Source organism: Rhineura floridana, chromosome 21 (assembly GCF_030035675.1).
Source record: "Rhineura floridana isolate rRhiFlo1 chromosome 21, rRhiFlo1.hap2, whole genome shotgun sequence".
NCBI lineage: Eukaryota > Metazoa > Chordata > Lepidosauria > Squamata > Rhineuridae > Rhineura > Rhineura floridana.
Window position 1 is genome coordinate 19,111,202 of NC_084500.1, and position 25,062 is coordinate 19,136,263.

The 25,062-nt window shown below is 51.8% G+C and overlaps 1 protein-coding gene across 12 annotated transcripts in view; it reads left to right on the plus strand.

The window, feature by feature from the left end:
• Positions 1 to 25,062, plus strand: part of MYO18A (myosin XVIIIA) — a 150,295-nt gene that overhangs the window by 107,920 nt on the left and 17,313 nt on the right. For all 12 annotated transcript variants that reach the window (XM_061604630.1, XM_061604632.1, XM_061604634.1 and 9 more), the window contains 12 exons: positions 420 to 574; positions 6,518 to 6,641; positions 7,230 to 7,430; positions 11,853 to 11,963; positions 16,524 to 16,628; positions 16,738 to 16,884; positions 17,295 to 17,408; positions 19,728 to 19,844; positions 20,483 to 20,566; positions 20,709 to 20,846; positions 23,346 to 23,531; positions 24,617 to 24,756. In XM_061604630.1, the coding sequence (XP_061460614.1) occupies positions 420 to 574; positions 6,518 to 6,641; positions 7,230 to 7,430; positions 11,853 to 11,963; positions 16,524 to 16,628; positions 16,738 to 16,884; positions 17,295 to 17,408; positions 19,728 to 19,844; positions 20,483 to 20,566; positions 20,709 to 20,846; positions 23,346 to 23,531; positions 24,617 to 24,756 (1,622 nt within the window). The remainder of the gene's footprint in view (positions 1 to 419; positions 575 to 6,517; positions 6,642 to 7,229; positions 7,431 to 11,852; positions 11,964 to 16,523; positions 16,629 to 16,737; positions 16,885 to 17,294; positions 17,409 to 19,727; positions 19,845 to 20,482; positions 20,567 to 20,708; positions 20,847 to 23,345; positions 23,532 to 24,616; positions 24,757 to 25,062) is intronic.

Below are 25,062 nucleotides of genomic sequence, written 5' to 3' on the forward strand. Positions count from 1 at the left end.
GTGTGTGTGTGTGTGTGTGTGTGTGTGTGTGTGTGTGTGTGTGTGTGTGTGAGAGAGAGAGAGAGAGAGAGAGAGAGAGAGAGAGAGAGAGAGAGAGAGAGAGAGAGAGAGAGAGGGAGAGAGGGAGAGAGGGAGAGAGGGAGAGAGGGAGAGAGGGAGAGAGAGAGAGAGAGAGAGAGACGGACACACTGACCAGTGGCAGCTTTCAAGGAGCTGTCCAAGGTGCTTGAAAATTTGGACTAAAACCCGGAGCGGATTCCACTGCCCCGTTGACATGAAGTCACCAGCCGAAACTCAGACATACAGACTGATTGGGAGTGGTTCTGAGTTTCTTTTTGGGAGGAGGTGAGGAGGTTTTTTTTCTTTGGATCAGTGCCTCCTGCGGGTTCCCTATGATAGCCTCTTCCTTCCCTTTGCAGCTGACTGACTTGCAAGCAGACAGCGAGGAGAGCCAGCGGGCTTTGCAGATGCTGAAGAAGAAGTGCCAGCGGCTGACGGCTGAGCTGCAGGACACCAAACTGCACCTGGAAGGCCAGCAGGGCCGCAATCATGAGCTGGAGAAGAAGCAGCGCAGGTGGGTGGCGGGGGGTAGGGGGGAGGGTCTGGCTCCAGTTATAGGGGGTGGGGGGGTCAGTGGAGCCATCTATAGTGGGACGGGGGGCGGGGGCAGAGTTCAGTCTTGTTGAATCTTACCGGATGGATCCCCAATTGGAGCTGGGTGTAAAATAGAGGCTCAGGGTGGGGTGGCAATAGTCAGCTGCAGGACAGGTGCTAAGGACAGCCAATCCCCTCCTGCACCCTTCCTTTCAGCCATTTGTTTATTTATCACATTTATATTTTCACTGTTTTCTCCAAAGAGCTTGAGGTGGTGTACGTGGTTCTCCTCCCTCCCCGGTTTATCCTCACAACGACCCTATAATGTAGGTTAGGCTGAGATACAGTGACTGGCCCAAGGTCACTCATTGAGATTCACGGCTGAGTGGGGATTCGAACCCTGTTCTCCCAGGTCCTAGTCTAGTACTTTACCTACTACACAACCCTGACCCTACAAATACGAAGTGAAAATCTGTATTACCAATCAGGGATTGCAGCAGCATGTTTTGGCCTGCATGGAAGGGTTGGTGGGTGGGTGGGAGGTTGGTTCGTTTGTTCGTTGGTGGTTCCAAAGTGGTCTCCCATGCAGGTCCCCACCCTTCTGCCAGGTGGCTACATCATCTGGCCTCAGAACATGTCCCAGGACCCATTATTAAAACAATTTGGGAGTCCAAAGCCCTTGTTAAGTTACTGCAAATCATCCTGCTGATCTGCTGGTAGATCCCAGTCTTCTTTCTGCCCACCCAGGCTGTGTAGGAACAGACACTGAGTGTGTGTCCAGGGGCATAGCTCAGCAACACAGGGCAGGAGGTCTGGTCTGGTCTTAGGTTCATTCCCCACCCCTTTGCCCCTAAAGTCATGTACTTTCAATAGCTGGCGTGTTAACTTTAATTTTGTATTTCATTGACGATCATAGACTGTTTGCTGTTTTGAGGGCCACTGTGTGTCAGAAAGTTGACATCTAAATCCTTTTAACAGCAGCGGCAACAACATGATTTCCTTGTTGGTCTTTCCCTCCAATCCTCCTCATTCCTCCTTTGTCCCATGGGTTCAAGCTGGCTTCAAGCCATCTTTTATCCCTTATGCTAACCCTATAAGGCAGGAATGGGGTACCTGGTGGTGCCCTCCTGCCCAGTAGGCAAGGTGGCAATGTGAGCTGGAGTCCAGCAGCATCTGAAGGGACCTGGGTTAGGTACGCTTAGATCAAGATATGTGGACATGCTGAGGGTTACTCAACCAGCCTCTTAGCTCATGAGGGATTTGAATCAAATTGTGTGAAGTATTGGTCCCCCTCTGTTTGGCACTGGTTATACCTCATCTTGAGTACTGTGCCCAGTTCTGGTCTCTGCACTTCAAGAAGGATACAGACAAACTGGAACAGGTTCAGAGGAGGGCGACAAGGATGATCAGGGGACTGAAAACAAAGCCCCTTGAGGAGAGACTGAAAGAACTGATCGTGTTTAGCCTTGAGAAGACTGAGGGGAGATACGATAGCACTCTTCAAGTACTTGAAAGGTTGTCTCACAGAAGAGGGCCAGGATCTCTTCTCGATCGTCCCAGAGTGCAGGACACAGAATAATGGGCTCAAGTTGGAGGAAGCCAGATTCCGACTGGACATCAGGAAAAGCTTCCTAACTGTTAGAGCCATACGACAATGGAACCAATGACCTCAGGAGGTTGTGGGCTCTCCAACACTGGAGGCATCAAGAGGCAACTGGACAGGCACCTGTTGGGGATGCTTTAATTTGGATTCCTGCATTGAGTGGGGGTTGGACTTGTAGCAATCTCTGCATGGCACCAGGCTGCTGCCTCTTGTAGTTCAGATTTGAAAACAAAACAAAAAAAACCCAAACTCCAATACCCTAACTTTTCCTCCTGGCTTCATTTGGTATTCATTATGTCATTTAAAAACAAACAAATCCCTTCTGACTTTTGACGTGTCCCACAGCATCAAATTGTGCAGTGCTGCTTCCCCCTCCTCTCCCAGGGCACCACCTCCTGCCTCTGGTGGGCCCTGGCACAGTTCGCGATCCCCAGAACCCCCTGGGGAGATCCCCCTTCCTGCATGACAGATGCCGCCCGTGTGCCGCCGTGGCATGTGCGTGGCAGAAGTTTAGAGCTGCCTCCCCTCACTCCACTGACCTGCTTCTCATTTTGCTGCTCAGATTTGTGGGGGTGGAACTGGCGGCGAGGGCAGGCCGCTGCCACAAATCCAGGTAGTGCCATCTAATGACGAGCAATTAAGGAACTGAGAAGGTGGCCAGAGAACCGTTAGCATTAGAGCCAGCCCCAGGCTGTGCCCTCTCTCCCCTCCCCCTGGCCCTTTGCTTGCCTTGCCTTGCCTTGCCTTGCCATCTCCTCTTCCATTACCAGCCTCTCCTCTCTCTTTTTTTTTTACATTATTAAGCAGTAGAGACGCTTTCATCTCATTATGGTAATGATCACACGGCAAAAGAGAGAGTAAAAAGAGAGACCCAGCGAGTGAGAGAATCACCCTAATTAATTTCAATTTCTGAAGAGCAGAGCCCACACTAATGCCGCTATTTATTACCCGATGTGAAGAAGAATGGGAATTAGTTGACTGGACGTTTAACACGGGTCACTAAATAAACGGGCAGGCTGCACTGCTGTTTTGCCACTAAGCCAGGATGGAAATTGGAGAGTGCCAGGCTGGCTTGATGCAGGCTTTCTCTGCCTGTGGTTTCCCCCACTCCTTGCCCTGCCCTGCAGAGGTCCTTGAGGCTTTCAGTGAAGTTGTAGGGCAGAGCCCCTGGGCCGTGCGTGGATGGCTTTTATTAATGGGGCTCATGCATACAATTTTAGGCTTGTCTGGTCCTCAAACACCAGCCGGTTTGGGGTTTGGCTAACCTTGTACGTGGCTGACTGAGGGATAAAAGAGTTCCTCTGGTTCAGGCCAGTGATCCAACTCGTCCAGCCATGGTTAGATCTGAAAAGCCCACAAGCAAGCTGTTAGGAGAGCCCCTGTTACCTTCCCAGAGTTCCTTGGGAAGTGGGATTGATTGTTAAACCACTCTGGGAATGGTAGCTCTGTGAGGGGAATGGGGTCTCCTAACAGTGCCCAGCACCCTTAGCAAACTACAGTTCCCACGGTTCTTGACTGTTTAAAGTGGCATAAGTAATGCAGATGAAGCCATGGGCAGGAACCCTACACCTGGAATAAAGAGGACCAGTTGCCCTCAAATCAAAGCTAGTTTCCCCCACCCCCAAGTTGGCACAAGCCAACTTTGCAGGGCAGGCTGCAGTTTGTTAAGGGTGCTGACATTCGTTCAGAGACTCCCTCCCTCTCCTTCTCTCCCTCTCCCAGAGCTACAATTCCCAGGGTGGCTTAGCAATAAAGTCTTTCATCCCAGGGATCTCTGTAACTGTGTAGCTCTATGAGGGGGGAAAGGAGTAGTCTCCTAACATCTCTCAGAACCCGAAACAAATGACAGCTCCCAGGATTCTTTGTGGGAAGCCATGACTGTTCAAAGTGGTGTAGGCATGCTTTCAGTGTAAGGTAGAGATGTGGCCCAGCAGTTGGGATGCACAGTTGATCTGTGACAGTGAGCCTCTGAATGGTGTGTGTGTGTGTCTTTGCTCATGCAGGCCTTCATATTCATTGACTTCCCTGAGCACTCATGCGCTTGCATCCTCCCTCTCCCTTCTCTCAGGCCACATGTGCCAGGCATCTACCTGCAGCAGCAGGTCCTTAACTCCACCTCGCCGCACACCTGGCATCCTTCACGCCTCTCTTGACTCTCTCCTCCTCCCGCCCATGAAACTATAACAGGCAGGGATGTTTCGATTAGCAATTCAGGGAAGGCACCGGGAGGATTCTCTGCAATTTGCTCCCTGCTTTGTGCTCTTCTGGTGGAAATTAAAGGCTTGTAAACAGTGGAGTTGAGAGGCCCCCCCAGCTGAGAGCAGGTTTAAGGCTGAGGGGGTAAAGAGGGATGCAGGGAGGGAAGCTCTTGGCAGAGGACTGAGTTAGCTGGTGGCAGGCAGAAATTCTCAAGAGGCAAATGGGGCGAAATGAGCTCTTTATGGCCGTCCCAGAACTCTGTGAGTGAAGCTATTGAGGCTGCAGCTTCAGAGTTCCCCACACACACACGCAGCTTGGTTTCAAAAGCAGAGAGACGGGAGCAGGCTTGCATTCAGAGCTGTGCACATGCCGTCCTTCTTCCTCCATCGCACGATGCAATCAATTTGGTAGCAAGCAGAGAATTCAGCTTCATGAGAAACACGCTTTTGGCTGCTGAGATGAGGTCGGACACAGATGAGTGAAGATGAGATGAGAGGGTTTTTTTTAAAAAGAAATCCAATTCCTGATGGCCTTTCCAAGTAGGGCTGGGAATGTCCAGTGCCTGAAAGCCTGGAGAGAGCTGCTGCCAGTCAGTGTAGACATAAGAACATAAGAACATAAGAAGAGCCTGCTGGATTAGGCCAGTGGCCCATCTAGTCCAGCATCCTGTTCTCACAGTGGCCAACCAGGTGCCTGGGGGAAGCCCGCAAGCAGGACCCGAGTGCAAGAACACTCTCCCCTCCTGAGGCTTCCAGCAACTGGTTTTCAGAAGCATGCTGCCTCTGACTAGGCTGGCACAGCACAGCCATCACGGCTAGTAGCCATTGATAGCCCTGTCCTCCATGAATTTGTCTAATCTTCTTTTAAAGCTGTCCAAGCTGGTGGCCATTACTGCATCTTGTGGGAGCAAATTCCATAGTTTAACTATGCGCTGAGTAAAGAAGTACTTCCTTTTGTCTGTCCTGAATCTTCCAACATTCAGCTTCTTTGAATGTCCACGAGTTCGTTATAAGGCAGCTTCCTCTGTTCCTGGGCACCAGGAGCTCTGGGAAATGCAGACCCCTGCCAGAGGCTATGCTGGGGTCCCAACGCCAGCAATTCTAGGCTTATCTGGGGAAAGGGAAGGGAGTGTGTCAGTGGGGCAGAGGAGGCCTCACGGCAGAGTGAACCCATTATAAAAGGGCCTGAGCTTTGAAGATTCTGGGCCTGATTCACAGTCGTTTTGGGGGTTGGGGGAACCCTTGCCTTTCCAATACCCCTCGCCGAAATGATGAGATTCTTTGCCACCTCAGTGACAGAGCACCTGCATTGCACGCAAAAGGTCCCAGGTTCTGTCTTTGACACCCCTCCATGTAGGGCTGCAAGAGACTCCCTGCCTGAAACCCTGGAGAGGTGCTGCCGGTCAGTGTAGACAATATTGAGTTAGGTGGGCCAACGGTCCAACCAGGTCGAGGGCAGCTTCCTATTGAAATCAGCTGCTTATTCAGAGCCCTGAGGACAAGAACCTTGCTTTATCTTTAGGGGAAGGAACATAGCTCAGTGCTAGAGCATCTGTTTGGCACGCAGAAGGTCCCAGGTTCAGTCCAAATGGACCAATGGCCCGACCCATTATAAAGCCGCTTCCTGTGTCCCACCGATTCTGCCAGCCTGTTAAGAACTTCTGGAGGAGCCCTCTTCCGTGTCTTGCCACTGCCTGAGGGGTGGTTTGGGAGAACGCGGGAGTGACTCCCTCCCTCGGGAGGCTCGCTTTAACCTCTTCTCCCCCAGCCTTCGGAAGAGTGCCAGGATTGCTCTATTTTAGTCAGACGTGGTTTTGAATTCATCCGGCCCCCAAGGTTTTCTTGACGATGGTGCTGTTGTTTCTGTTAAGTGGGGGGTGGTTCTTAATTCGACTTTATTGTCGGTGTTTTTATTGCGTTTGAGAGCAGCTTTGGGGGCCCCTGCACAGCAGCCTATCAATATTTACATTAAATACAGTGTTCCAGCAGATGGGTTTGCCGTAAGAGTGGAGGAAGGCAGCTGTTCTTTCAGCCCCGGTGGCAGCAGGGGGCAGGCTGGGCACCTTCAGCCAACAGATCAGAGTCTGAGGAGTGTGTGTGTATCTCTCTCTGCCCTGCGTAGGTTTGACAGTGAGCTCTCGCAAGCGCGTGAGGAGGCCCATTGTGAGAAGCTGGCCCGTGAGAACCTGGCCCGTGAGAAGGACATGCTCATCGCCGAGGTGTTCAGCCTCAAGCAGCAGCTCGAGGTGGGTTGTCTGTCCCGCCACCTCTGAGACTGATCCCCTCCTGGGGGACAAAAAAAGGAAGCAGGGCTGCAGCTCACTGGCAGAGGACCTGCCTTGCATGCAGAAGGCCCCACGTTCAGTCCCCAATGGCACCTGCAGGTTGGGCCGGGAAAGACCCTTGTCTGAAACTTTAGACAGCTGCTGCCGGCCAGGGTAGACAGTACTGAGCCAGAGGGACCCATGGGGTGGCTCAGTATCAGGCAGGTTCCTGTGCTTTGTGTGCAAATGTTGCCAGGTTCAGTCGCCAGGCAGGGCTGGGAATGCCCCCCTGCTTGAAACCCCAGGGAGAGACTCTGCCAGCCAGTGCAGACGACACTGAGCTAAATGGACCAATGGGTCTGATTTGCGATAAGCCAGCCCCCTCTGTTCCCCTGAAAGGGTGGGCAAGGGCCTAGCCGGTGTCCTCCCTTGGCCATGTGGCTTCAGCCCAGCAGAGGTCCCTCCCTGAGCCGTGTGACCCTCTCTCCCTGCTCCCCCTTCTCTGGCTCCTGCGGGGCCACTCGGGCCTTGAGCTTCCCTCACAGGCCTGCTTTCCCCTTCCCTCCCCAGGAGAAGGACTCTAGCATCGCCAGCTTAACCCAGAAAGTGGAGTCCCTGGAGGCCGAGCTGCAGGACCTCTCCTCCCAGGAGTCCAAAGATGAAGCCTCCCTGGCCAAAATCCGGAAGCAGCTCCGGGAGCTGGAAGCCAAGGCCAAAGACCAAGAGGAGGAGCTGGATGAGCAGGCGGGCACCATCCAGATGTTGGAGCAGGTAAGGCCTGGGCGGGGCTCAGCCTCCTCTCTCTCTCCCTCTCCCTCTCTGCAAGCTCTGGCTCTGCCGGTTTTCAGGGCGTGCTGGTTTCATGGGGGCGGGGGCTGTCCCATCCTCTTCCTTTACACACCTGAGCTCCTGCTGCGGCTGTGATACTTCTCTCCTGGCGCTCACGGAGGAGGTGGCTCTAGTTCAGCAGGTTAGAGCCTAGGCAGCTGGCCCCAGGAGAGGAAGCTGAGGCAGCTTTTCTTGCCACTTGGGCAGGTGCCGGCAGGCAGGCAGGCAGGCAGACCCAGCCCTATGGAGGCTGCGGAGGCAGCAGCGGCACGGCGAGTAAGTAGTGGCCTTTCAGAGCCATTGATCTGGAGCCTCTGCTGTGTCCCTCAAAGTGGGCCGCATGCTGGCCCTTTGTGTAGCCAGCCACGCTTGCAACTTGGGCTGGCGGCTCTGAATGCTGCCTGGCCCTGGGATGGTGTTGGGGGGCAGCTGGCAAAGGAAGCCCGATCGATGCAAGGGGAACATCAGTAGCTTTTCTGCCGCTTAGGTGGTGGTGGTGGTGGCGGCTGATGGGTTGCATGCAGAGGCCTTCCACTTCCACCAGCAAACGGACGAGCATTTTAAAGTTCAATAGTGCAGAAGGTGTTGCTGCTGGGACTGGAGAGGCTACTTGGAGCTACTTGAGAAAGGAAATACTTTAAGAACCTAAGAAGAGCCTGCTGGATCAGGCCAGTGGCCCATCTAGTCCAGCATCTTGTTCTCAGTGGCCAGTTTTCCTTTTGTTAAGCTCACGCCATCACTGACAGCGACAAAGGACGAAGGCCCAAGATCAGCAGTTAGCTTTCCGGCAGGGCCAAGTTGAGATGAGGGCGAGCCTCGAAGGGTCACTGCCTCCCTGCTCAAAGTGGCCTTCCCGCAGGCCCTGTTGCCTCGGGTCTCATTTTCCCACACCGCTGTCACCTCTAGATTTAGCGGCTGAGGTGGAGGCAGGCCCTCTTCAGGGACCAGGCTGGCAGCTGTCCAGTCAACAAAGACACAAAGCTGTGTAAGAGGAAGAGCGTGGCATGAAAGAAGGGAAAGAACATGTCGGGCTGGTTGCACTCATGACCCCTGATTTGTCACGGTGGGAGGTTGGTAGCGCACGTAATAGAGCGAGGCAGACTGGCCAGTGGGCAGAACTGGAGAGCTGCTGCCAGTCAGAGCAGACACACGCCAGTGGTCTGACTTGGTCTAAGGCAGCTTCCTGTGTTCAGGGTCTGTTCTCCAAATCGAAGCAAGGACTCGGCCCAAGGATCCCAGCAAGAGGTCCTGTATTTACAGTTGTTTTTATACCTCACTTTTCCTCCAAGTAGCTCAGAGGTTTACACAGTCCCCCCAACAGCCTTGTGACGTAGGCTGGGTGCAGAGAGAGTGTGACAGGCCCAGCTCTCACCAGTCCTGGCCATGCTGATTCTTGGGCGAGAGGGAGGCAGGAGGGGAAGACAGGAGCTGATGGTGTGATGGTTCAGCCAGCCAGAGAGGCTTGGTAAGGTATCCCTCATCTTCTGACCAGTAGGTAACCAGTGGGATTCTTAGGATTGAACTAGGAAGTTTAGTTGAGGACAGGCTGGAAGCTGATCAAGGGCTTGCAAGTGCATCAAGCATTGTTACTAAAGTCTTGACCCAAAGCACTTGGATTCTCGTCTGTTCAGGGTGCTAATCCCTGGTATATGTTGGGGTATATATGAGGCGGAACGATGCATGAAATTATATGGAGAATGTGAAAGCAACACATCTGTGGTACATGCCCTGGTCTCCTCTCGCCTAGACTACTGTAATGCGCTCTACGTGGGGTTACCCTTGAAAACGGTCCGGAATCTGCAGCTGGTACAGAATGCGGCGGCTCGCCTGATTAAAGGCAGCCGCCGGTGAGATCACATCACTCCAGTGCTGAAGGAGTTGCACTGGTTACCGGTTGTTTTCCGGGCCCAATTCAAGGTGTTGGTTCTGACCTTTAAAACCCTATACGGTTTCGGCCCAGTCTATCTGAAGGAGCGCCTCCAACATCACCAGGGATGCTGCTCAACAAGATCAGCCTCAAAAGGCCTTCTCTCTATCCCACCAGTTAAAACAGCTAGACTGGTGAGAACTAGGGAGAGGGCTTTTCCATTGTGGCCCCCACTTTGTGCAATTCCCTCCCAAATGATCTCCGCCATGCCCCCTCTATGATGAGCTTCTGCCGGGCCTTGAAGAACTGGCTCTTCAGGCAGGCTTTTGGGGTGGGTTAGGTTTTATTATTTCTGTTGAGATTTTTAATGTTTTAATGTATTTGTAAGTTTTTACTTTGTACGTCGCCCAGAGTGGCTGGACAGCCAGCCAGATGGGCAACTAATAAATTTAATAAATAAAATAAATAAATTTAATAAATAAAATAACTTCGAGTACATGAAGAAAGCCTGATTTAAATCAGGTTCCTTGTTGATGCTTCATATACTTCCTAAACAGTGATGCAAACATGAATGTTAAACTGTGTTCATTTGCAACTGTGATATTATTTATGCTGTTGCTTCCTTGCTGCAACTCATGCTTGCATCTCTTGGTTGCATTTGTACACGTTTTGCAGGCTTTGCTTTTTTATCTGTAGGCGGGCTTGCCTTTAAAACATTCCCTTGAAGGCTCTTCTTTGCAACCAGCCTTTGTGACAGTTTGTGATTAGCAGTGCGCTCCTATAGATAATTACCCAGAAGTAAGCCCCATTGAGCTCAATGGGGCTTTCTTCCAGGTCAGCAGGTATAGGATTGTAGCCTACATCAGGGGATATAGAAACTGGCACAGTGGGCAGTTTTCGTCTCTTCTTCTCCTCCTTCCCCTCCTCCTCTGCCACCGCGCTCTCATGGCCCAACCCTTCCTCCCAAAAAATGAAACAGCCAACGAACATGAAATACCTATGACTGATAGGCCGAAACAAGGGACAGGAGTAAAAAAGCTGTTCCTCACAGTCTCTTGTTCATAGAGAAAAGCCTCCTTCCAGCTCAGTTTCTCTCTTAGAAGGCATTGATTCATCGTTGAGATGAACTACAGAACTTGACATGCTCTGTGTCCAGATTAGCCCTGAGTAACTTGGGCACAGAGATGACCTGTGCTCAGCTCTTCTGATGGGACACTTTGGTGCTACACCCTGTGCCCCTGAGGTTCAGCTGGCCTTGACGCAGGGGCCAAGTCTTAAGTTTGGCAGGCCCTGCCCTGTGGAAGTCCTTGCCAATATAAAGTTCAGCAGGAGTCATCCATACTTGTTTTTAAATGCCTTCTAAAAACTATATTATTCAGACTGGCCTTTCAGATCTGAGATTCTTTGCCAACCAGCTCTTTACTGATGTCTTTGATGTTTCTACTGTTTTCGTAATGTTTTTTTAGTCTGTATACGGCCTTGTGATATTTTATATAAAAGTGCGGTTTATCAATATTTTAAATAAATATTTTTTCATAATATTTATTTATCTATTGAATATATATTCCGCCCTTTGTCCTAGACGAGCCCAGGGCGACACACACGTCAGTCACATTTTAACAACAACATAAAGCGATCTAAAAAGAATTACAGATAAAAACACTCTAAGAAACAGTTGCAGTTAAAAATCATTTTTCCATCCAGTGATCTCCGGCTTGCCAGGAACAGTCTCCTTCAGCTGTCAAGTGCCTGGATAAACATGAATGAATTGATGAATTTAATATTCAACAAGCTGTTTAAGAATGGGTGAGGGTGGCCCACCTTTGGCCTTCCAGATATTCCTGGGCTCCAGCTCCCAACAGCCAAGGACAATGGAGACTGGTGGATCCGATGTCAGTGGGGCAAGGAATGCACTCCAGGCCTTAGTCCACACTGTCAAGGAGCTATCCAAGGTGCTGAAAATTGGCTCTGATGTCAGTGGGATCCACCTCTGGATTTTAGTCCACCCTGTCAAGGAACTGTCCAAGGTGCTTTCAGAGATGATGACTGTTGTGGTCCAGCCACATCTGCAAGGCCACCCCTTCTTTAAGAAAAACGTAGTATTTACTTTAAAAAAAAATTAAAATCTGATTAATTTTTTTTTAAATCGTTGATTTTTATACACCCAGTCTCCATGGAGGGTTCGAGCTGGGTTCCGCCCTACAACGATGCTGTAGTCTTGGGCAGGATGGTCGTCTTATGTTCCTTGTTGGCCCACTCTGGAGGAAACCCACAGAAGGCCAGCCTGTTCCGCTGTGCTCTTTGCCAGCCAGTACAAAAATTGGTCTTGTTGGGGGGAGATGGTTTGGGGGTGGCAGCAGCAAGCATGTTGCCTCTCTTTCCCCATCAGTCCCTTTGCTCCACCTGCCTTGCCACGACCCTCGCTGGCCTGTGTGGAGAGGCAAATCTCAAACCTGTGGCCTTCGGTCTCATCGCTCCTTTTTACCCCCCCCCCTTAGGCCAAACTCCGGTTGGAGATGGAGATGGAGAGGCTTCGGCAGACGCACTCCAAGGAGGTGGAGAGCCGTGACGAGGAAGTGGAGGAGATCAGACAGTCCTGCCAGAAGAAGGTGACGAGGGTGCGGGGTCGCGGCTGGGTGGGCAGGTGGCTGGGGTTGGTTTCTGAAGCCCCTTGAAAGCCAGAGAACTCTGGTGTTGCTGAGGTTTTGGGAAGAGGTTTTGTGCATCCCTATAACTAGCTGCGGGCCGAGGGATGGGGGAGGGATTTGATTCAGTTCGCATTTAAAGGCGAGCCTGCCGAATCTGAACTCTCTGAAAACTGAAACACAGCTATCCTCAAGAATTGCACGTGCCTCCTGAGTGTTGCGATGCAGTTCTGCAGCCAGGAGATGTTTGCAAAAGCGCACATTTTAGGGCAAAATGTGCATCAAGATGCACGTGTTGGTGAGAAAGAATACAACAATGCGTGTTGTTCAGGAACGTTACATTGCGACAGTGTGCGTGTACTTTAGACACCCCTAGAGAGAGATTCCTGGGACAGATTTTGACAGCTTTACAGGGCGAGACGCCTCATGTGAAAGTTTCTTGGTTACTGTCAGATTGTGACCCATATGTTACTTATAAGACAGCCCTGTTCGCTAAGGCAGCAAAACATATTTGGGCAAATACCTTGAACGCAATCGCAGTGGACTGGATAAATTGAATTTGTTTGTACTTTGTTTTTGTGTATATATATATATATTCTTTCTGGTTGTGATGGCTTTTAGTCAAATACATTAAGATGATGATGACGACGTTAGTCAAAATGGCATGCAATAATGTGTGTGGAGAAATGCCCACTAAAACGCCGACAAATTTTCATGAGGATTTTTTCCAAAAAACAATAAATTTCTGTGGAAATGCGGAGGACTGACTATAAGACCCGAAAGAATAAGAAGCAAAAAGAACCGGAAACGGATAGCTCTGCCCGTCTGCAGCCATAGCACTCGCTGCTGGGAAGCCCCTTCTGCGTGTCTCCTGAGTCCCTCCTTCCTCGCAGCAAGTCTTCCTTTTGCACCTCCTGGGAGCTGAGACGTCCTGAAACCTCCAGGTGATCAGCTTCCGTTTCCAATTAGCAAGGCAGGAGCCAAAGGCCCCAGGGCAGCCACCACCAGGAAGTGCAGAGTGACTGCGGTGTGTCTGCCCTTCCTGGTTCTGCCTCCTTGCCTCACTCCGTACAACTTAAAATATCTCCGCCCTTCATCTCAGAACAATGCAGTCATCGCACACAGATGAAAAACAATAGTGCATGATAGCAATGCTTTGCATATATTAAAGAAGCATTATGGATTGCCTTCAGGGCAGCAGCGTATATATAAAACATCTCAGCAATCATTCCCAATAGTGTGGTCAATATAACTATAAAAGAAGGGCAGCAGAATTTGAGTGTGTGGTTGCCCTGGAGGAAAGATTTCAATTGGGGACTTCCTGGCTCAGAGCAAGCTGAAGCTCTGAGTCAAGGGGCATGTCTGTTTCTCTCAAAATTAATAAGTAATCATGAAATTTCACAATTGAATGACAAGTCAATACTGCGTTGCTTTAAACTCCTGGGGGAGGCAGACAGCTTTCCTACGTGAAATAAAAACTCGGCCTTGTTTGTGACCTGAAGGCAATTGGCAGCAAGTCTTTCTAAGAGAGGAAGGGTCAGGGTTGCTGCCGGTGTGAAGGGACCTGTTCAGTTGAGGGTCTTCTGGAAGACCTTAATAGTCCAGGCTTCAGCAAAACAACCGTAGTGCACACAACAAGGAATAATGCCGCGCAAAGCAGAGGTGCGAGCTCCAGCAGGTAGACTAAGTAACAAAAAGGAGACAAAGATCAATAGTATAGAAAACTTGTTTTGGATGCCAAAGACACCCCCTTCCTGCTGCTGCCTGAAACCGTGGTGGGCCACCGCTAGTCAGTTTGCTGAACTTGATGGCCTGACTCAGTACAAGTAATCCTGCCTATGATCCTATCTTTGCTGTGGAGCTCTATACCCTGCAGACAGAAGGAGGTGCTGTTAGGCTCCTGAGTAACTATGCATAAGGCTGTAGCCTTACTCTCCTTTTCGGAGGATCAGGGTCCTCTTGGGAGCTGAAAGGTGGGGTAGAAATTTTCTGTAAGTAGTTGATTGATCGTCAGGGTCCAATTTTAAGTGTGATAACACACAAGTTTCTTTTTTTAGAGGCTCTTTTGGCTCAGGTGTGTGAGTGAGCAATCCTTTGGCCCGAGAAAGGATCTCCTCCCTGGGGCCAGAAGACGGCAGCCTTTACGACCATTAGGGAATATGAAAAAGGAAGGGATATTTTTGTAACAATGGTGGTGTCTGTTTCTTGAACTACTGAGACACCTTGCGCTTGCTCCGATAAGCTCTAAAAGGCAACTTTTATTTAATTTGAAAAGGTGAATTAGTCGGTTGAAATGCATATATGATTAAGCAGCTTTAAAGAAATTCTCTAAATCGGTTAACAGCCCTGAGTATAATGCTTTCATTATTCGCCTGCTTTGTTCATTCAGTCCATTTAAAAACAAGCCGTTCTGCTTATAAAGACTGGCTGGCTTTCTGCAAGTAGCCCTTTGCCCCCCTTGAACAGCCCTTTGGGCCGAAAGATAGAAACAAGCATTTGAAAATAAAATAAAATAGGGTGTTTGAGCCCAAGGGGCTTCAGTAGGTTATAGCAGCGGGGAAGTTTACGCCAGGGATAAGCAACAGGGTGTGGCCCTCCGAACTCCCAGCAGCCTGCATGGCCCCAGTGGTCAGGGATGATGGCAGCTCTAGTTCAACAACATCTGGAGGGCCGCAGATGTTCCCCTGCAATGGTTACATATTGGGACAGAGGAGCTTGATGGGATAGTGGGAGGCTGGAGAGAGAAAAAAGCTGAGTCCCTGGAACCGGTTTTCCGTGCCACTCTTTTGCCCTGGAACACACCAAGTACTAATAGGGAAGAGAGTGCCTTGGACCATGTGATGAGAGTGCATTTCTTTCACTTCTGAGACATCTGAGAGGAGAAGCCCAGGCTTCCAGATCCAGACAGGCTGGAGTCTCCTCTTCCTTCCCACACCTTCTCTCGCTCTCACTCAAAAGAAATTAAGCACTGATGGTGCTAGGGAAGTGTCCAAGCCTTGCTGTGCTGGTTTGACGGAGAGATGTTTGCCTGGCCGTTGCTCCTGACTTTGGCCTCTCAGTCCATCCAAATCTGAGCAGCAGTGACCAATCAGTCTTCCCCCCTCCCCACCCTCAGTGTGGCTTCCTGTGTACCTACTCTGATCCCATTAGCCGAGTGACACAGCCCTGGCTGGTGTGAACCTGCAATTATCCAAATGAACAATTTCTTGGGCATGCTCCTATGAGAGCCCTGCTGCAGGCAGCTCTTAGTCACAGCCCCATTTGCTGGGAATGTGGCAGGGGAAGATCGTGCAGCCTCCTCTCTCTGGGGGTCCTCATTCCCACGTGGCCGGCATGAGCGGGGCCCAGGCTCACCAAGCAGTCCACCAGCTGTGCGACCTTTGCAGCTGTTCCTTGGTGCGAGGCCTGGCCGGACTGGTGGTGGCCTGGGCCAAGCGAGTGTGTACCCCTGAGATTCCCAGCAATGGCACGAAGGGCTCTCGGATACTCTTCCTCCTCCCAACAGTTGAGGCCTTGTAAACCAAGCTGCCCAAAACTTTGGCCCTTCGCCATGAGAACTACTGCAGCAGCTAAACTTTTAGCAGGGTGCGAAGAGTCTCAGACCCAGGTGCATTCCAGACATGAGGAAGCTGGCTTGGACTCAAAGCCTAAAAAAGAATAGTGGTTGGTTATCTCCATCCATTTCCTACATATCAAAATTTGGAAAGTGCACCCAAAGGAGGGATGGATGTGTGGTTATTTAATTATTATTTTATTTTTTGCATTTGTATACCGCCCCATAGCCGAAGCCCTCTGGGCTGTTTACAACGGTGGTTAGGGGGCTTTGTTGGGGGAGTCAAGTGATTTTAATTGTTGACTGTTTTCTGTAAACAAATCTGAAAATCGAATAAAAAAATATTGTTTAAAAGAAAAGTGGAAGGGAGCGATGCAGCGTTGGCGCCAGGGAGCCCTTTTCCACAGCGAGTCCTCCGAGTTTCCCAGATTGCACAGCTGCTCCAAAGGTCAGAGGGCATGGCAAGTGAAGCCTTCTGCGCCTTCCTTCTCTACGTTCTAAGCTCAACCCAAAGATCACTGATGAAATAATGTTTTTAACTGTATTTTAGAATGTTTTGAACGGTAGTTATGTTCTGGAATGTTTTTAACTGTTTTCAGAACGCTTTTCTTTTTCTTGCCAAATTGTTTTATTTGTTTTGCTGCCCTGGGCTCTTTCAGGAGGAAGGCTGGGATATAAGTTCAGTAAATAAATGAGTATGCTCCTGTTGTGTTGAGATGCTCGGAGAGAGAGCAGGCAACCTGGCAGAGAAATCGAGGAAGAAGAGCCGGTGCCAGGAGCCTTTCGGGGTTGGCAGCGGGCCCTCTCCTGTGGCATGAGCCTTGGCAGCTACCTGGCAAACGCTGGCCCTGTGGAGCAATGGATCAAGTCGGGGGGAGAGCAGGAGAAGGGACCTTGCCCTGCCTGAGCTGGAAGTGGCCCAGGGATGTCCTGCTCAGGAACCCCCTTTGCTTGCTTTGTGTGCCCAACAGCTGAAGCAGATGGAGATGCAGCTGGAGGAGGAGTACGAGGAGAAGCAGAGGGTGCTGAGAGAGAAAAGAGATCTGGAAGGGAAGCTGGCAGCCGTCAGTGACCAGGTACGGGAGCTGCTGTGTGGTTGGGCAGGGGGAAGGATGGTAGGGCTGCCGTAAGAGGGCTGTACAGAGACACCTCTCTCTCTCTCTCCCTCCCTCCGCAACCTTCCAGGTCAACCAACGGGACTTTGAGACGGAAAAGCGGCTGCGGAAGGATTTGAAGCGCACCAAGGCCCTCTTGGCCGATGCTCAGGTCATGCTGGACCACCTGAAAAACAATGCGCCCAGCAAGCGGGAGATTGCGCAGCTGAAGAATCAGGTATCTGTGTGTGGGTGTGTGTGTGTGTCTCTTCCTCTTCAGGTGGCTGGGGAAGCGAGCAGGCAGAAGCAGGCGGGGAGGGCCTTTACATGGCTGGTTCTGCAGACGTTTTCATCCTTTGCCAGCAAAAGGCCACCACTGGCTATTGCAGGGTCATGTTGCAGTCCGATGAAGCCTTTGTTTCCTGGTGCCTCCACGGGCAAGGCTTCAAACCTGCTGAGAGGCAGAATCAAGACTAGGCATCCCAAGGGAGTAGTGCGGGTGTCGTCCTGTCAACGAGGGTTTGCCAAAAGGCTGAAGGGTGAGGCTCGGGAGGGGAGTGAAGGGCCGGAGAGCCCCTGTGGGAAGTGGCTGCTGTCCTAATTGTCACTTTCCCCTTTGGGACTGGGGCGCGGCGGCTCTTGCTGCAGCTGGAGGAGTCGGAGTTCACGTGCGCAGCTGCCGTCAAGGCTCGCAAGTCGATGGAGGTTGAGATTGAGGACCTGCATCTGCAGATTGACGATCTTTCCAAGGCCAAGGCAGCGGTAAGCACCTCCTGCTGCCTTCCTTCCCCCATGATCTCCTCCCTAACTTAAGACAGCCGTCATACTGTATATCACTCCACAAGCTCTAGAGCTTCAGTGCTCTCCTGTTGTTGATGCCTTTATTTCTTTATGAAACCGTTTGTATATAACCTTGTCCACCCAACTAGAATGCTCACAGCAACTTACAAAAACTCTCTGGAGGGGTGTGTGTGTGGTTTCTTAGAGATGTCATGGGCACTAGCCAGTCGATGCCAGGCACAGCTGGCTTCTGCATCAAACGCAGGCCCAGTTTCCAGAGGTTGGCCCTGGAGAGGGAAACTGAGCTGAGCAAACGCACTTCCAGGCTGGGCCCATTGCGTTCGGAATGTTATGTGTGTCTTTGGTGTAATTTCCTCCCCTTCCAGTCTGCCAAGAGCCCATGTTCCCACTTCCTCCGCGAAGGAGGGCTGAGGGGTTGTGTGTGTGTGTATGTGCACGCACCTGCCCTCGCTTGTCAGCTGAAATTAACTTGGAGAGATTTCTAGGTTTGGGGGCTTGAAACATAACGAAGGGCCACGAATGCCAGGGCTTTCCTTTCATAGCAGAATCCTAGAGGTGGTAGTCAGTCATCTCATCCAACCATCTGCGCAATGCAGGAAGCTTGCATCCCGGCAGACGGCCGTCCCGAGGAGGAGAGGATGCCACTTCTGCTGCTGGACAGAAGGCTGGCCCATTTGGGCACTGCCCCACCAACCTCAGTCCACCCTCACCCAGTGCCCGCCTGCCTCCTCACAGCCAGAACAAGGGGTGGCGGCACTGTCTGCCAGCTCCCTTCGCCAGAGTCTCAGTTTGCCCCTTGTAGAACTCAGCAAGGTCAAGGAACGGGGGTGCCTGTCATTGTCTCAGGCTCCACCTATTGTTTGGGGTCCCTGCATTCTGCCCCACCAGTCCCAGGGGGCACCAGCCACCACTGTGAACAGCTCAGTCAAGTAAGGGGAAGTCTCCCTTGCAGTTCTCTCCCATTGAATCTAGTCCTGCCTTCTGAGAACCGACAGACCTTCCAGTCTTCTAAAGCTTTGCTTCCCCTCCACTTGCTTCAGGACTCGGTCAGCCAGCCGGCAGGATCCACATGTGACCAACCCTCTCCTGGCACGACCTACCAGCTCCCTGAGGGGTCTGCCTAAAGCAGCACAGCTTCCGTTCGAATGCTTTCATTTGGCGCTGTTTAAATCTGGCACCGAATTTTGCAAGCTGTGCTGCTTTTGGCAGACGCTGGATGCACTCCGGAGCTCCAGAGTGGGTTAGCCCCCAGCAGCACGCCTTTGCATTCAGCCCCAAATTGAAACAGTGCCGTATATTGCAAGTTCTTTTTTCAGTTAAAATGCCTGCTGGAATAAAAAAAAAGTCTTCAATAGGTGCCGGCAGTATAGCAGGGAGCGAAGGTGGGCAGCTGGAAGGGAATTCCATAAAACTGGGCCCATATTGCAGCTCCTGGTGTGCGTCCATGGGGGACCATTCCTCCAAAGACCTCAGTGATCAGACAGGAAAATAATCTATCAGGTGGTCCTTCAGGCAGGGGTCCCAAGCTGAGCTTCATTCAGGTGGTCCACAGCAAATTTTCATAATGATTCTGAATTGTTTCTGTTATTTCTTGTATTTTATGATATTACAGTTTGAATTCTGTGGGATGCAAATTGTAATACAATATATAATGGATAAAGGAAGCAATGAAAATTCTATTAAAAACCATACAGCCTCTAGCACAGCGCATTACAATTGCTACAACAGGCAGAAAAGCCATGAAGTGGTCGGCCAAGACCCTCTGCCATTTTCAAGTGGTCCATGGGGGGGGGAAGGTTTGGGAAGCACTACCCTAAAGTGTCCTGGACCCAAGTTATTAAGGGCCTTGTGAATTAAGAGAAGAACCTTGAGCCTGACCCAGCGTGGGAGCTGAAGATGGTTCCCCTGCCCTGATGGCTAAAGGCACTTGATGGCTGAAGAGTTCCTGGCAACCTGGAGATCACTGAATGGAAGACTGTTTTTGAATTGTAACTGTGTTTTCGCATGTTTTTAAACTGTTGTTTTAGAATGTTTTTGAAAACTGTACCTGTGTTTTTAGCATGTTTTAAACTGTTTTATAGAATGTTTTATTGTTGTTGTTGCCATTAAATTGTTTTCTTATGTTTGCCACCCTGGGTTCCTTTGGGAGGAAGGGTGGGGTATAAACAGTAAATAATGAAAAATAATAATTATATGTGGGGCTCTTCTAGCAGGGCATTAGACCTGAGCCCTCGAGACATCCGCCTGCCTTCACCCCTTTTTCTTCCCCATCCTCCGCAGTTGGAGGAACAGCTGAGCCGTCTGCAGAGGGAGAAGAATGAAGTTCAGAGCCGCCTAGAGGAGGATCAAGAGGACATGAATGAGCTCATGAAGAAGCACAAGGCAGCTGTCGCTCAGGTGAGCCCGTCTCCCTCACCACCACCACCACCGTTCTTTTTGCTGCCTCTTTCCTGTCCTCCTCTCTGCCAGTCCCAGCCTGAACTCTCCCCTAAAACGTTCACCTTGGAGGGATTCAGGAACGCCTCACCATCTGCCTGGGTTGCTTGCACAGGTAGAGCAACTCCCACAAAGAGCAGAGGAGGTGGCAAAACTCTTCCTGGACGGTGCCATTTCCAGCTGCTGGTGGGGGAATCTCAAATACAGTTTGAATCTCCTGACTCAGTTGTAGCCGCTGCTTGGGAGAGGGGATGGGGAGGAGAGAGAGAGAGAGAGTGGTGGCTTCAGTGAGGAAGGGGATCCAGGGAGCAGGCCCCTCTGTGCTCAGCTGAGCCTCACCCATCCAGAAGAGGCAACCCCATCTTAGAACAGGCCAGCCTGGGACAGGGGAACGGGAAAGGCCAACGCTTCTCTTCCAGACGTCAGGCGACCCAACGCAAGCACGGCCACAGAGCCACATTCGCTGCCAGTTGCCACTCTGAGGCTGCAGTTGACCCTTGGCAGGGGCGGCTGCTGTTGCCGGGAGACTCTGATGGGATGTTGGGATTGTGCTGGTGGCCTCTGCGCCAGTGTGGATCCTAAACCTGTGCTCTCCTTAGGCCTCCCGGGACCTGGCCCAGATCAACGATCTCCAGTCACAGCTGGAAGAAGCCAATAAGGAGAAGCAGGAGCTCCAGGAGAAGGTAGGCCCTAGGGGAGGTGGCAGGTGTGTGTCTGTGTGGGGGAATCAGCTGCTCCTGTGGGTCCTCATCCTGCCCAAGGTCCGTAGTTCCTTTTGACCCCTTGCTGCCGTGAGTGACGTCCTCTTCCATGCTTCCTTGCCAGCTGCAAGGGCTCCAGAGCCAGCTGGAATTCCTCGAGCAGTCCATGGTAGACAAATCTTTGGTCAGCAGGCAGGAGGCCAAGATCCGCGAGCTGGAGACGCGGCTGGAGTTCGAGAGGACGCAAGTGAAGCGCCTTGAGGTAAGGAATCTGGAGTCGCCTCTGGGCAGCGCGTGAGGGAGCATCCGTGCTCACATCCTCGGTTGTTGCTTGGGCAAAGCTGAGTGGACTGTGTATTCCATTTTGGAGTCAGATACCTGGAACAGAACATTGTATTCTGAGCTGCTCTTGAAACGGGAAAGAAACGTTTCAAAAGTCCTTGTCGCTGAAAAGGGAAACTTTAAAATGGTGTCAGGCAGATTCTGGGGAGTCTTTAGAAGCTGGGCTGATGAGAGACTCCGGTAGTCGAGAGGGGATCCCTTTGGATGCCTTGCCCAATTCCCCTCCCCTCCGTCTCCTTCTAATCCAGAGCTGCTACTGCCGCTGCTTGTTCCTGGATCCCTGGTTAGGCAGCGCCTTCTGCTACAGTCTTTGGGCTGAATTGCACCACAGCTGCTGTGGTGCGTGCATGTGTGTATTTTTGTCTTGTACCCAGGTAGGAAAATGCTTGCCCCTGACTCATGCCTCGTGTCTCCTCAGTCTTTGATAAGATAAAAACTGCCCATTGCTAATCACCTGTGTGGGCTCTCCCCTGTTGGCTCGGTTGCTGTGATGTCACAGCATGTGCAACAGGCATCGTAATGTCTTGAGGTGGGAGGAAGCCATTTCAGAGTTTTGATAGTTGCTGTGGGCAGGAAGTAGAATGGCTGGGCAGGTGCGATCCGCAGAAGGCCAAAGGAGAACAGGAACCCTGTGTGGAATGGTGCAAGGGGGGAAATTCAGAGCATTTGTGGGCCTTGACAGGCAGGGAGGCCAAGAGAGAGAGAGAGGTGGATGTATTTTTTGATTCGTGAAGTAAAAATAAACAGTCCCTTTCTGTCCTCTTCCGCATAGCCCTGGCTCGAGCCGGCCTGTAAAATCTCCTGGCCCAGCCCCACACACCTTCCTGGCCCTATTAACGCTACCTTGGGGAGGCCAGGCCCTCTTTCTGCTGCACCTGTTAAATGCCCTGCTTTATATTCTACCGTTGCAGCTCCTTTTTCCACCAAGGGAGCCAAGAGGCTTTAGAGCTCCCTCTTAATATTTCTGTACCATTATTCGCTTCCCCCCTTCCTCCCTCTCTATACCCCCCGCTTGCCCACCCGCCCCACCAGCACCATAAATATGCAGGGGACGGCACTCGGCAGCCGTGAAAGGATGGAATCTATTTTTCTCCCTACATTACATGCTGTAATTACTTCACACAAAGTTAAATCTATTTTTCCAATTCACCAAAGCCCCCCTGATTATTCTGCCCACGCCTGGGGAAAAAAGTCCCCCCCCCTCTCTCTCTCCCCCCCCCCCCCCGCTGAGGTGCAACTCTGCAGCTGCCCTCCCTGCTCTTTCCTTCACTTCCTCCCTCCCCCTCAAGCCAGTCCCCCCCCTTCATGTAAATTCATGGTGCTGGGTTCGTTCGTTCCATTAGCGCTCAGTGGGGAGCGATTGGGCAGTGCTTATTCCTGAGCTCCGGCCCCAGTAATTGCCGCTGTCTGCTATCATTATGCACAGCAGATGAATATTGATGCACCAGCCCTTGCACGTTGCCTGCCTCCTCTTCACCTGCCATGGCTTTGCTGGGGGGGGGCAGTGTGGGAAGGATGGTGCGTGTGTAGGGATGCCTGGTTTAGGGTGGTGAGGTCAGGAAGATGTCAGGGCCAACTGACTTGTTTTGGTACCAGGTCCAGCCACCTTGGAGGAGGCGCCATCGGAAGAGATGGCTGGACCCTCTATATGAGCAATGTTTCCTTTTTCAAGTGGGCTTTGTTGCTGCCCTTCTGATTTGGTCATGCCAGGTGGTGTGCGTGCGCCACCTTCCCTTCCAGAGACAGCGGTTCTGGCGGGTGCTGGACCGTTCTCTCCGCTTGTGTGTTTTTACTCCACCCCACCTGGCTTCTGCTCCCACCTGCAAAGTGAAGGGCCTTTACCATCTTGCCTGCGGTCACTGTAGGATCGGGGCCTGCTACCGGAGCCAGTGAACATAGAGCAAGGGCCTTTTAGTGAGCCAGGCTGCTGGTACGTCTTGTGTGTGTGTGTGTGCGTGCGTGCCCGCAGGAGAGACACGGCAGCTGTGAAGAGCTCCTCCCCGTAGTTTTAATGTCAGAACTGTGTGTCTTGCACAAAGTAAGTCCCTGGTTCAGTTCCCAGCATTTCCAGTTAAAAGGGAGGAAATGGGAAAGACTGTTGGAGGCAGTAAATGCCTCTGAACCGTACCAGGTGCTGGGAACCACAAGTCTGGGCAGTTGCTGTTGCACTCGGGTCCTGCTTGTGGGCTTCCCATTGGGGCGTCTGCTTGGCCACTATGAGAACAGGAAAGTGGACTAGGCAGCCCCCCCCCCCGGCCTGTTCCAGCTGCAGGGCTCTTCATCTCTGCCGGAGATGCCGAGGAGATGCTGCCAGTCAGAGTAGACCGTGCCGGGCTGGAGGGCTAATGGCCTGGCCTGGCAGAAGAGGCAGCTTCCTACCTACCTCCATCTCTCCTTTGCCCCCTCTCACCACCTCCAGAGCTTGGCCACCCGGCTGAAGGAGAACATGGAGAAGCTGACGGAGGAGTGTGGCCAGCGCACAGCGGCTGAGAACAGGGGGAAGGAGCAGAACAAGCGCCTTCAGCGCCAGCTGCGGGACACCAAGGAGGAGATGGCCGAGCTGGCGAAAAAGGAGGCAGAGGCCAGCCGCAAGAAACACGAACTGGTAAGGGGCCCGGGAGGCTTACTGGGATATGGGCCTTTGCTCTTTGCTTACAGGAACAGAGGGGGACCCCAGGCTGCCCTACACCTGGTGCAGCTTCCTCCATTCACCAGACCACTTCCAGCTTCTCAAGAGCTGCCAAGAAACCTCTTCCTGTCCACCCTGGCCTCTGGAAGGCCCCCTTTCACCATCTCCTACCTCGGTCCTGTCTGCGCTTGATCTGTTCCCTCCCTACTCTGTATATTGTTGTTTTTAAAAACTAGAATCCCTGGCAGAGCCCACCAGTCGGAGCCAAGTGCAAAATGGGTTTTGGGAGGTGGAGCAGAGCCAGGTGCAAATGGGTGGATTTGGGATGGAGCCAGTTCCCTACTCTGCTGCTCCCCCTCTCCCCCCCCACCTCCAGACAACACACTGGGCTAAGCTGTGTATGCAAATCTGCATCTGAGTTAATTAGAGATTTGGAATTCCAACAGTGTTTTCAGAACCAGGAATGAGCCCGCAGGCACTCTACCTAAAAAAATAAAGTAAATCCAACCCTGGTTTCCGCCCCCTCTCCCTTCCACCTCCCCCAGCTGTCTTCATTTTGGCAGACTAATCCAGAAAGGAAGAAGGGAGGGGGAAACCCAATTGTTGTTAAATTTGGGAGTCGAAAATCCTTGTTCTACTGCAGACCCTGCAGAGACCTGCCTCCTTGCTGTTCCCCTTACCCTTGTTCTTGGGTGCACGCTGGGTTGGTGCAGGGCCTTCGTTTCTGGCCTTCAAAGTTGCTCTGTGCATACTGAGGGTACCCCCCCCCAGACACCCCTGCAGGGACACTTGGTGGCAGTGGGCGGGAAGTTTGCTTACCAGCACTACTTACTTTCTCACAGCAGAACCCCTCCTTTCCCCTCCCTCATCCAGGGGTTTCACCAGAACAGAGTTTGAAAACAGCTGCTTTGAAGCACGACTCTTATGTGCATAGACTGGGGAACGAGGCTGCCCTCAGAACTAGAACAGGCCAGTTGCCTGTGTGGTTCTGTCTGCGAGGCTGATAACGTCCCTGTTACCCTACCAGAGACATTCTCCTCTTCTTCCTCCTCCTCCACTAGGAGATGGATCTGGAGAGCTTAGAAGCCGCTAACCAGAGCTTGCAGTCAGACCTGAAGCTGGCTTTCAAGCGGATTGGGGACCTGCAGGCTGCCATTGAGGATGAAATGGAGAGTGACGATAATGAAGATCTTATCAACAGGTAGGTGTGGACGCCCATGCTATGCCAAATGAGCTGTCTTTCGAGGCATCCCTGCCTAGTCCGTGCCTTGTTGAAGGACATAAAGCAGAGGTCCCTACTGCAGGGTTGGGGAACCTGCAGTGGACTTCCAGATGTTGTGGAGCCCCCATCATCATCCCTGACCATTGCCCATGCTGGCTGAGTGATGGGAGGTGGAGGCCAGCGATTCTCCACCACTGTCTTTCTGGATCTGGCCCGGCAGGTCTGCCTCGTAGTGCAGTGTCCTGCTTGCAAACGATGCCCAGCCCAAAATGTCTCTGGAAGCCC